This window comes from Salvelinus fontinalis, chromosome 2 (genome assembly GCF_029448725.1).
Source record: "Salvelinus fontinalis isolate EN_2023a chromosome 2, ASM2944872v1, whole genome shotgun sequence".
NCBI lineage: Eukaryota > Metazoa > Chordata > Actinopteri > Salmoniformes > Salmonidae > Salvelinus > Salvelinus fontinalis.
The window spans coordinates 27,763,565-27,776,488 of NC_074666.1; the positions used below are offsets into that span (position 1 = coordinate 27,763,565).

Genomic DNA, 12,924 nt, shown 5'->3' on the forward strand with positions numbered 1-12,924 from the left:
GTTTTCTTCAAAGAGATGAGTAAAGTAGCAAGTTTCAAGGCAGTGGTTTAGAATCGCTCCTTAGAGGCAGTCATCTGGCAAAGTGGAAATGAGACAGGAGCATATATCTACTTGAAGAAAGCCACCCTCGTGATGCAGTATGCTATGAGAGATGCAGCCTCTCCAACCCTGGGCAGTAAGTTCTGAGCTGGCCGACGAGAGCTGCCCACTCCCACCCCAGCAACCCCTGTCCAGTGGGAAAGAGGGAGCGAGAGAGGGAGAAGAGAGGGATAATTATCAGTATAAATGGAGCTCGGCGAACGATTCGCACTGCTGGGCCGCCTGATCTGGTCGCCAAGGCAACCTCAACCTGCTAATTTGTTTTGTAGATGAGTAATTACATCCAATTAGACCAGTGTGGGGAGAAAAAGAAAGTCCAAAGAAGGGGCCATTGTTCCAGTTAGATGGTATGAATATTAATAATGGGATGGTCTCAAGCTCATAACAGATATGATCGGTGATGCTGCTGCAGCTGTGGGGGCCTAATGCCCAGCCTACCTGAGACATCACTCTACAGAGATGATGATCTATCGATGCGTGCGTGCGTGTGTGTGTAAGAGTGTGTGCGTGTCCCCTCCACTGACCCCATGTCCAGTTTAAACTCCTCAGTATAGGGTTCTAGTGCACATCTCTGAGGTAGTGCACAGGTGTCTGAGCATCCACCTTTACCTAACCATGAAAGACCAAGGAAAGACGTATTACACTGGAGCACAAAGTGTCCTCCTCAGTTGAACAGTCACGTACTGTTATTGTAGAAGGCCTTCAGTGCTCTGACTGTCTGTAAAGCATTGTTGTATGGCACTGTTTCTGTCCTCAGTCACCTCAATCAGAATGTAGATTTTTATGTTCCACACTGGTGAGTACTGATAGCCACAATGCATTTATTATCTACAGACCAAAAACTGAGAAAGGGTCTAGGTAATATGTGAATGCTCCTTGCATGTTAAAGTGGTCAGAGAGACATGCAGTATTGTGTTCTATTCTAAGAAAAAAGTCATTGTGCGATATGATATTCCATCCTGGTTTATTATTATTCATTTGTAGTAGTTCCATTGATTGGACCAGATGTTCCTTTAATATAGAAATACAGTACTGTAGTTTATAATGAGCTTTATTCCAAAGCACCACAGGGATTGTATGCATACACACATATACAAGCCCCCGTCCATCCCCCAACAGAAATGCGCTAGTGTAGCGAAATGGGAGAATTAGGCCCTCTCTAACAGCTTGGTAAAAAACATATGTCTGTTAGGATGATCAAAGGAAAGCCATTATTTCTACATCTTTGATGTTCAGCCACTTTTCTTCACTCTCGTTCTGTTTCTCACCTTCGTCCAAGTGAAGTAGCTTAAATCATTTGTTTGCTCTGAAAAGAAAATTAGTTGGGGAAGATAATCAAGCTATTCTGCCTCTCCCAGATGGCAGCTTTGGTCCATAGAAGGGAGCGTTTTCAGTGAGCCTAATTTTATTCATATCCTCTCCCACTGGTGGCACTATCATTAGAAGCAATCTACCTGAACAATAAAAGTAATTTTGCCTGGCTTTATTAGATAAGACCCTCCCGGCAGTGAGAGGCCTCATGCCAGCAGCTGAGGACTAATTGTCCGTGTCAGCGCAAACAAAGCCGCCATGTGTATTTGTTGTGTCTGTGGATGTCGTCTTTGTGTCCTGTCGTTCCCGCTATCCTGGAATTGGCGGAATTATGCAGATTGCAACAGGAAGCTGCCATTGTCGGGGGCCTGGCAGCCGGTACCATACGGATGTGGCACGGGTGGTGTGGCTGGGCCAGGGACAAAGCAGAGCCTCCCCCTCCCACCCCACCCTCAGCCTAGCACCTCTCAGCCGTTTAACTAATGGGGGAGATTGTGGCAAGGCCTTTGTAAAGGTCGCTGCTTGTTTGTTGTTAAAGATCTAATTAGGAAGAGGAGAGGAAGCAGAGGAAGCTTGTCTAATTAGAGATGAGCATGGGAAAACCACCTCGGAAACTCAAGGACGGACGGCTATTAGCGTGGATGTCACAAATGGATTAAACACAAGTGTCCCTAGTTTTCTCCTGGTGTCCTTAACGATTAAAGCTGGGCTGAATGCATATCTGCCGTGAAAGTCGCCTGAAGGCATTCCATAGCACATGCAGAAGAAAGGAGGATGGTGGGCAGGGGTGAAGATAAGGAGGTGGAACACTCAGGAAATTTGGTCCCTTATCCTTTTTCCCCAGTCCCGGAAGAGAGCACATCCTTCAGAGAAAAGCAGTGACCCTGTGAAATGCCCTCGTCCATAATTCAACCTGGCCCGTACTCCTCACAGAGTCCTCATTCCTGTGCTGCAGTAGGAGTGTCTCCCAGGTCATTGGTGTGTGTGTAAGAGAACGTCCCTGCCTGGGAGTACTGGCTGTGTGGTTAGTGGCATGGCTGTGGTGTGGGGTACAGAGGAGGTGCAGCTGGATTTAATGTCACTGGAGCACGTGCAGAATGCTGAATGGCCACCCGTGTGACAGTCGGGCAAAGACAGACAGACAGATATACCGACAGACAGACAGCAGCCAGCCAGGCAGCCTCCAAAACTGAGATACAGAGATGGACTGAGGATTGAGTGCAGATCACTGGTGACTCAGCACCTGACCTGGGTCCTGTTATATCCTCTCTATCACACTGAGAGGAGACAGCTCTGTCTGACACCACTGGAGTCATAACAGCTCCTTGACATTCTCTCATTTCTAGACTTGTTTGGGAAGACTTGTCTTAGGTTAGAAAGATTTACAGTTGAAGTTGGAAGTTTACATACACCTTAGCCAAATATATTTACTCAGTTTTTCACAATCCCTGACATTTAATCCTAGTAAAAATTCCCTGTCTTAGGTCAGTTAGCATCACCACTTTATTTTAAGAATGTGAAATGTCAGAATAATAGTAGAGAGAATGATTTATTTCAGCTTTTATTTATTTCATCACATTCCCAGTGGGTCAGAAGTTTACATACACTCAATTAGTATTTGGTAGCATTGCCTATAAATTGTTTAACTTGGGTCAATTGTTTCGGGTAGCCTTCCACAAGCTTCCCACAATAAGTGGGTGAATTTTGGCCTATTCCTTCTGACAGAGCTGGTGTAACTGAGTCAGGTTTGTAGGCCTCCTTGCTCGCACACGCTTTTTGAGTTCTGCCAACACATTTTCTATAGGAATGAGGTCAGGGCTTTGTGATGGCCACTCCAATACCTTGACTTTGTTGTCCTTACGCCATTTTACTACAACTTTGGAAGTATGCTTGGGGTCATTGTTCATTTGGATGACCCATTTGCGACCAAGCTTTAACTTCCTGACTGATGTCTTGAGATGTTGCTTCAGTATATCCACATAATTGTCCTACCTCATGATGCCATCTATTTTGTGAAGTCCACCAGTCCCTCCTGCAGCAAATCACCCCCACAACATAATGCTGCCACCCTCGTGCTTCACGGTTGGGATGGTGTTCTTCAGCTTGCAAGCATCCCCCTTTTTCCTCCAAACATAATGATGGTCATTATGGCCAAACAGTTCTATTTTTGTTTCATCAGACCAGAGGACATTTCTCCAAAAAGTACGATCTTTGTCCCCATGTGCAGTTGCAAACCATAGTCTGGCTTTTTTATGGTGGTTTTGGAGCAGTGGCTTCTTCCTTGCTGAGCGGCCTTTCAGGTTATGTCGATATAGGACTCGTTTTACTGTGGATATAGATACTTTTGTACCTGTTTCCTCCAGCATCTTCACAAGGTCCTTTGCTGTTGTTCTGGGATTGATTTGCACTTTTCACCACAAAGTACGTTAATCTCTAGGAACAGAACGCGTCTCCTTACTGAGCGGTATGGCGGCTGCGTGGTCCCATGGTGTATATACTTGTGTACTATTGTTTGTACAGATGAACGTGGTACCTTCAGGCATTTGGAAATTGCTCCCAAGGATGAACCAGACTAGTGGAGATCTACAAAAAAAATTCTGGGGTCTTGGCTGATTTCCTTTTATTTTCCCATGATGTCAAGCAAAGAGACACTGGGTTTGAAGATAGGCCTTGAAATACATCCACAGGTACACCTCCAATTGACTCAAATGATGTCAATTAGCCTATCAGAAGCTTCTAAAGGCATGACATCATTTTGTGGAATTTTCCAAGCTGTTTAAATGCACAGTCCGTACTGTCGGTGAAAGTACGGTTTTATCATTATTTTTTATTCCTGCATCGACCCATTCACTCATTCATTCCTTTATCTTCCCATTAATGTTGCCCTTCTCTGAGTTCTGAGTTGTCATCATTTTCCTCATTGGTAAAGACTGATCGGTTTTCCGTAGCAGTTGCTTAAGAGAGATGTAAAGGGGTTATTGCGTTATGGAGCTTTGTTCCACGTCTCAGTGTTTACTGTACATGACTGGAAGTCTGCCATTTTAGGAGCCCATTATTTAAGAAGTGGGAATGGAGCCCGAGTAGCGCACGGTGAAACTGAGGCCCTAAAGCGCCGGCTAAGGAACACGCCTGGTGTTTAGATTCCATTTGGCAGCTGCTGACAAGCTCATTATGGCGGTCTAGGTGTGGCACGGCTTTGATCGCCTCTTCAGTTGGAGACTCAAATAAAAAACAAGCACACAGCAGGGAGACCTGCCATGAAAAGAGCCGCTGACGCCAATCTCAGCTTTTCCTTGAGTGGATTAACTCCCCATATTGAAGAGGTGCGAGAGGGAACAATTGCCTTTAATGGCTCTCTTTATAAGAGCAGCTTGTCTCAGATTAAGAGGACAAGCAGTAAATGTCAGCACGTCTTATTGCTGAATGACGATTTCTGAAGCGTTGATAATCCTCCATCTGTGTTGAATGAGGGCCACGTTTGAATGGCCCAATAAGTGTGGAGTGTTTTGGAGCCCTGCCTTTTGTTAATGGTCAGTAAACATGAATGTGTCTCTTTGTTATCCAACCTAAAGAAAATGTCACATGCATAGACCTCAATATGTAGTAGTAGTGGTTCAAAATCAGAGGCATGAAATTAATTATTGATTTGTACGCATTCTACATTTTACTCCCGTTGAATGATGAGTGTTTACATCAGATATGTCCAGTAAGCATTGTAGTTGTCAAATTAAAGCTGTATTGACCTGTGTTTTTAATGATTCTCCAATTTCATCCCTCTCTATGAATTGCAGGACAATGTGAGGGAATCAGGTTAGATTGATTCATGTATAGGATTTAGAGACAGCCAGTCTACTACCTCAGAAAGCTCCTACTTCACTGTTTGTCTTATGATTGTTACTAGCCAGTTAACCATCCTGTTATCTTAGACAATCAACCATCCTATTATCTTAGACAATCAACCATCCTATTATCTTAGACAGTCAACAATCCTATTATCTTAGACAATCAACCATCCTATTATCTTAGACAATCAACCATCCTATTATCTTAGACAGTCAACAATCCTATTATCTTAGACAGTCAAACATTCTATTATCTTAGATAGTCAACCATCCTATTGTCTTAGATAGTCAACCATCCTATTGTCTTAGATAGTCAACCATCCTATTATCTTATTTGACACTCAACCGTCCTATTATCTTAGACAGTCGACAATCCTATTATTGTAGACAGTCAAACATCCTATTATCTTAGACAGTCAACCATGTAATTCCAGTAAATGGGTTGGGTTCCCTATTGAGGGATGATGCATTACCCTGGTTCCGACAGACTCCTACACCTCAGACACTCAGACTGGCAGCAGGATCTGCTGGGGAGGGAGAGCAGGGAGAGGACACAATGTATCTCAGCCAAATGAACCCCTCATAAGTAGTGTCACACACCAACCACCATGCCATGCTTATGAGTCTGGACATTGACTACTGTGAAACAATGAAACCAAACGTTTTCCACAATGATGGAGTCCTTTCCCCTCCCCCTTCCCAACCTATACTGTACCTCTCAGGCTTTCACGATTACGGGTTTTACTCTGCGCCCAGTGACCAGAGGGGGGCGCCCTGCTCCTTTGCGGACTATGGCTCCCTGGGGCCCCAGGCGGCTCAGATGCTGCACAGTGAGCATGCCACCTCCGCCTGCAACTCCCCCCTCCAGCACCTGCACAGCCCGGATCAGTTTAAGAGCCCAGGTTTGTATGTGCATCTCTCTCATCCACCGTCTGGACTGTTCAGTTTGACTCATGAAGTTTCCTCCATACAGATGATCTATGCAGTTTTTTGGTTGACTTTTATTTTTGGTCTTTGATGAGGAAAGAAATAAATGCGAAAATGTCTTGCCAGCAATGCATTGCATGTTTATTCCTTCTTTTTGATTTTCAATGTAACTTTTTATGTTTATTTGTGAAGTTTGTTCCATGCCCCTGCTTGCTCTAAGGGGAGGACATGTATGTTTTCCTCCATACACAGAGCATGGGAGGTAGGGGACTGGACTACAATGTCCTCTGTGAGAAAACTCTCATTTACTTTTCTTATGTCCCCATCCACCCAATTCAACCACCTGGACTTTTGAACCTTTTCGATTTCAACATTTGAATGAGAGTGAAAGACTGACTGACTGGGAGAGTGAAAGGGTTAGTCAGTGAAATGGTTAGCCAGTGAAAGGGTTAGTCTGTGAAAGGGTTAGTCAGTGAAAGGGTTAGTCAGTGAAAGGGTTAGTCAGTGAAAGGGTTAGCCAGTGAAAGGGTTAGCCAGTGAAAGGGTTAGTCAGTGAAAGGGTTAGTCAGTGAAAGGGTTAGCCAGTGAAAGGGTTAGCCAGTGAAAGGGTTAGTCAGTGAAAGGGTTAGTCAGTGAAAGGGTTAGTCAGTGAAAGGGTTAGTCAGTGAAAGGGTTAGCCAGTGAAAGGGTTAGTCAGTGAAAGGGTTAGTCAGTGAAAGGGTTAGTCAGTGAAAGGGTTAGCCAGTGAAAGGGTTAGTCAGTGAAAGGGTTAGTCAGTGAAAGGGTTAGTCAGTGAAAGGGTTAGTCAGTGAAAGGGTTAGTCAGTGAAAGGGTTAGCCAGTGAAAGGGTTAGTCAGTGAGAGTGTATTGGAAATAATTGAGTGATGGATCATTGTTTTGCGAACAACTAGGCAATCAGAAGACATGTTTTGTGTATAGATTATAGTAACATTACATCCTAGTGCAGTCATATGCATAATTTAGCTATTACATTACAAGTGGCATGTTTCAGTATGATACCAGTGTGTGCTTTTTGCATAAGCGCTGACATTTACCTTTGCAATTTGGTGTGTCTTTCCCAAGGTTGTGTTCTTTACATAGTGGAAACTATATGTTGCATCCAATAAGTCAATGGAAAGCAATTGTGTTTCTATGCCATTTCCTCTACAGAAAATACGTAGCTATAACAATTTAATTTCAATTGATTACCCTCATTTTAAACCACATTCAGGGTCAGCATGTGCTATTCGTTTGGTCATAGGTTTGTTTCTGATAAAACTGACAAGAGATGTAATTTCACTAAATTGCATTTCATATTTTGAGGAGTCAGTGTACATGAAGAAAATGTTGTGAGAAGTGTTCCTTATTGACCCCAGCTCAGGGGATGTCAGGCAGAGAGCTGTAGATGTGATTTGGTGGTGTTGATCTGATCCACAGTAGATATGCTGGACTCACTGTATGTTCTTGTTGTATCGCTCTTCAAACAATCTTACTAACAGTGAAACAGATGATATCACTGAAGATATGCTAAACTTCCTAAAGTGAGTTTGACTACTGGTGTGGCTCTCTCCTGACCAGATCTTATCCTCCCGTCCAGATGAAATGGCCATGTAGACTAGAGACATTAATGATGTCTGCTGATGATGATGACCCAACCAGACTGACTAATGGTGCCGTCACTGCTCTGTAGAGTCCTACTCTATTGTACCAATGAAGGAGTGGAGTGGAGGAGTGGTGACCAGCAGGCAGCGGCAGGTGTTGAGGCCCCCCGCAGTCCGTCCCTGTACTCCTCACTAGTCCTGCCTCATTGGCTTTGGCAGCAGACAGGAAAAGACATCTTTAGGCCCTGTGCTTTACAGCGAGGATTACACAGATCTCCTGGTTTGGAGGCCGGCCCATTCTGGGTGGAGATTTGTCTGCCTGACTCATTGGGATGGATCCCTTCAGGTTTGAGCACTCCACTGTCTATCTGTGTCCTTGGGCTTCACAGGAAGATGGCAGGACTGCAGGCCTACAGCCACCTCTCCATTTACACACAGAGTGGTGATAAGTGGGCTTTGTTTACACACACAGCTGTAGAGAAGAGAGGGTCTACATCTAAACGCCAATGTGCTGAATGTGGGGAATTGTATAGTGTGTGGATTCTTTCTTTTTTCTGTGCTTGGCTGTAGAAGAGGTAGTGTTTGTGTCTTTCCTCATTTGGTAAAGGGCCATTGTGAATGGCTCCTCCTGGTTTTCTAATGATGCCCTGTGGGTAAATGTAGGGAAGCTGAGACAGACGCCCAGCCACGAGGAAATGAGAAAATTAGAACTGCCAGTCTGAATAGAAATGCTTTCATGGCAAATGTTAATTGTAAACCACCTCCACCCCTGTTTACCTTAAAGAGAATGCTTCCGCTGTAGCCCCAAGTGCTTTCAGACTGTGAATACATTGATGTATTTTAAAGTGCAACTCAATAGACGTGATCACACCAGTCAAACTACAGTCTACAAACTGCTTCAGTTATTAAGACCCAATTATAGGACATAAAGCATAGCCATATGATACTACAGTGGATAAACATCATCGTATTGACCTCCTGCTTTGTCATTGCTCAGATACTTAAGCCCCAATGATGTATTTTTCTGGGGAATGTTTGTTCATATCTACCCACCCCAGTCTCACAGACACAGTCGTATCTACAAATATCACCAGGTTTGCTCTTTTGTTGAACCTACTTTTTCAGAGTTAATGTTATTTTTGCTGAAAATAGGAAAGCAGGGTAGACATAGAATTACATTTGTATCAGCACCTTTCTCCCTTATCCACACAAACAATTTGTCAGAGCAGAAACAACATACAAAGTGACATGAATAAGACCCCAGCGAGTGGAGTTGGTGCGGAACAGATGAGTCACCTGTGTCTTTAAAAATGCTGTGTAATCAAAGGCTGGCTCGTTAAATTAGCATGGGCGCCGCTAAGCCACCAGTCAACCCCAATAAGTGTAACTCATGTTTTGCTATTAAACTTAATGACTGAGGCCATGTAGCCCCGAGGTTTAAGGAAAAGCATCAATCCTGTTTCCCATCGAGGTGCGGTGCTGTGCGCCGTTCAATAGAATCCAGTAATTATAAGAAATTAGAATTACCGTTTAAACTGAAAATAGCTGTAATTGCTTAATAAGCAAGTCTATTTAGTGCTGTACCATACAGACCAGAGCCGTGAGGCCAGCCATAGGAATGGCTCCCTCAGTAGATCTCTATGCTCTGGGACAGGTTCTCATTTTACATTTAGGAAGAAACCCACTGTAGGAGGGATTTTTTGCTCCTCACAGAGTTAGTATAGATAAAGTGATGTGCCACAACTTCTGAAGGACTATAGCATCTGATAAGGGTGTGTGCTGCATTTCAATAGCATCTAAAGCTTGTTTCTAAGTGCCATGTAAGGCATCCCTGTACAGTACAGATCTTATTAGCCTCATGAGCTCAAAATATAGCATCATGTTTATATTTCTATATTAAACTCCAAACACATAGCCTACAGATCAACTTTCCATTTTTGTAGGAGATATGCCACAGTCAAGAGAGCCTCAGAACTCCACAGTGTTTCTCTTTTCCTTTTAATTTAATTTCTGCATTTATTTTCATGGTTTATTTCTCAATGGGGGTGAGATGGAGGGTTATGTGAATCAGGCAGCGGAGGAGATTGAAGTGGTGTAGCAGTTATACTGTTTTAAGACATCACTGTGCCTTCTCCCCCCCACGGCTTAGTTTTATATCGCCAGTGTTATTGGCCATCGCTGGGCGCCTGGGTTTTCAAAAGGCCTTTTTATTAGTCAGACTCTCTCCTAGCCACAGGGCATAGGTTAGAGGTCACACAGAGTGGTGTACCTGTGGATGAACTCAGGGCAAGCTTTTAATTTTTTTTGTGTCCTTTGTTTTCTTGCTGGAGTGGAATTTTTAACAAACATAATCAGAACTCTTTCTGCAGTTTACTGAAGTCCTGAAGTCAGGAAATGGCCAGGCCAAATATCCATGGAATAGATATATTGTAGGTAGATAAGATGCGATGAAAGAAAAAAGGGTCTATGTACATTGGTATGTATAGTCCAATCTGTTTTTTATCTAATCGGTCAAATGAAAAAACATCAACTGGTGTTATACCTGCATGAGTATAGAATCCAAAGCAACTAAGCTGCCCCCTTAACTATATGGCACCTCTTGAATATTATAATAATGACCAATAAAATGAACACTTGTCCACAACATACATAACTACACCTTAATAGTTGGTAGCATGGTCCAAGTATCTCTGGTGGTCTGCTTACAGTTTATATTGTGCATGATTGTGGTGTGAGTGTTATCACAGTATAGTATACGTAGCATGTAGATATCTCTAGAATATCATACTGGATTCATCTTTTACATTGCTCTTGCCGCCTCAAGCCTGCAACATTTCTTCTGTCAATCCCCAACAAAATTCATGCAGTTTACGTGCAAACAGGCCTCAAATGACATTACCAATTACTCACTAATGTGTGTTATGTTTAATTATAGTATTGATTAATATACCTCTTCCCAGACATATGAGTTCAGTCATGTATTCTTGGATGTGAATGTCTATATTGTGGAAGAATGACCCAGAATGAACTAGCTACATATAAGTTATCACCTGTGCTCTGTGAAGGACCGCGGTGGAACTGAATTGTTGCCGCCCTGCTGTGCTCTGTGAAGCCCCGCGGTGGAACTGAATTGTTGCCCCCCTGCTGTGCTCTATGTACAGGGGGAAACCCAGCTCGTCCTGGAGGCTTCCCAGGTGCCAACAGCCCAGGGCCTGTAGCCGACCTGTACGGCCCTGGAGGCCAGGACTCCAATGTGGCTAACTACATCAGTGCTGCTAGCCCCCAGGCTGGCTCCGGCTTCAGCCACAGTATCGCAGTGAGTACAGTACACCTTCTCTGTCCACTGACCGTTCTGTCTGTCTGTCTGTCTAGCCCGCACGTGTCAATCATTCCATGGAGGGCCAAGTGTCTTCGGGTTTTCGCTCCTCCCTTGTACTTGATTGATGAATGAAGGTCACTGATTAGTAAGGAACACCCCTCACCTGGTTGTCTAGGTCTTAATTGAAAGGAAAAAACAAAAACCAGCAGATACTAAGCCCTCCATGGAATGAGTTTGACACCCCTGGTCTAGCCGATTAGACTTCTGTCCTTATACAGTGCATTTGAAAAGTATTCTGACACCTTGACTTTTTCCACATTTTATTACGTTACAGCCTTATTCTAAAATTGATTAAAAATAGATATTTCCCTCATCAATCCACACACAATCACCCATAATGACACAGCAAAAACTGTTTTTTACATTTTTTACATTTTAAACTGAAATATCACATTTACATAAGTACTCAGACCCTTTACTCAGTACTTTGTTGAAGCATCTTTGGCAGCGATTACAACATCGAGTATTCTTGAGTATGACTCTGCAAGCTTAGTACACCTGTATTTGGGGAGTTTATCCCATTCTTCTCTGCAGATCCTCTCAAGCTCTGTTAGGTTGGATGGGGAGCATTTTCAGGTTTCTCCAGAGATGTTCGATTGGGTTCAAGTCCGGGCTCTGGCTGGGCCACTCAAAGACATTTAGAGCCTTGTCCCGAAGCCACTCCTGCGTTGTCTTGGCTGTGTGCTTAGGGTCGTTGTGCTGTTGGAAGGTGAAACTTCGCCCCAGTCTGAGGTCCTGAGTGTTCTGGAGAAGGTTTTCATTAAGGATCTCTCTGTACTTTGCTCCATTCATCTTTCCCTCGAACTTGACTAGTCTTCCAGTCCCTGCCGCTAAAAAACATCCCCACAGCATGATGCTGCCACCACCGTGCTTCACCGATGGAAACAGGATGCACCTGAGCTCAATTTCGATTCTCATTGCAATGGGTCTGAATAAGATATTTAAATTCTTAATTTTTTATAAATTAACAAAAAAATCTAAAACCCTGTTTTCCCTTTGTCATTATGGGGTATTGTATGTAGATTGATTATTATTATTATTTATTTAATCCATTAAATAAGGCTGTAAAGTAACAGAATTTGGAAAAAGTCAAGGGGTCTGAATACTTTCCAAATGCACTGTACATAATGTATGTGTGTGTTAGTGTTACAAGGAGGCAATGCATACTGCACTCCCTCTCTACTTGTGACTGAGTTCACCACTAACTACACTTCAGAGGTGTATGAAGTGTTGTGTCAATCAAACTTTTAAAAAGATCGAATGAGATTTGACTGAATCAATCAGTTGGTGAAGATCACAGGGCTGGTGTGTTGTCCTGTCAACAATATCAGACTTTTATAAAAAATAAAACAATGCAGAAAACAATTGAGGAAGAGACTGTTATAATTAGAGGGAATTAGCAAATTGCCAACATTGTATCAATCAAGTGAAACTGAAACATGATATCCCATCAAAAGCACAATGTTGCAGAAAAATATATTTAATTGGCATTTTTTCTGGCAGAGCACAGCTTTCCTTATTGGTTGTCAGCTGTGCCATGTCTGATTGGTTGAATCTTTGTCGGTCTCAATTTAGGAAGAAAGACCATGTTTGTTATAGAATTTACTGAAGGACTGAAGTTCACTTACACACACACTATGAAACCATTTCATTTGCTCAATGTTAAATCTTGTTACTGACCTGTCTCTGCTAAATTGGCACTGCCAAAGTTTCTGCATTCTCGTGAGTTTGTATCCCTCGCTGCCAGTCACCTGTCTCTTTAAAC

The 12,924-nt window shown here is 43.1% G+C and overlaps 1 protein-coding gene across 5 annotated transcripts in view; it reads left to right on the forward strand.

The window, feature by feature from the left end:
* LOC129815418 (RNA-binding protein Musashi homolog 2-like) overlaps positions 1-12,924 on the forward strand; it is a 490,331-nt gene that overhangs the window by 354,086 nt on the left and 123,321 nt on the right. For 4 of the 5 annotated variants that reach the window (XR_008753427.1, XR_008753428.1, XM_055869219.1 and 1 more), the window contains exons 12-13: positions 5,975-6,154; positions 10,942-11,096. Coding sequence is in view for 2 of the 5 variants with exons in the window: in XM_055869219.1 (XP_055725194.1) it covers positions 5,975-6,154; positions 10,942-11,096 (335 nt within the window). In the remaining 3 variants the exon portion in view is untranslated. The remainder of the gene's footprint in view (positions 1-5,974; positions 6,155-10,941; positions 11,097-12,924) is intronic. The other variant, XR_008753429.1, reaches the window with a different exon arrangement.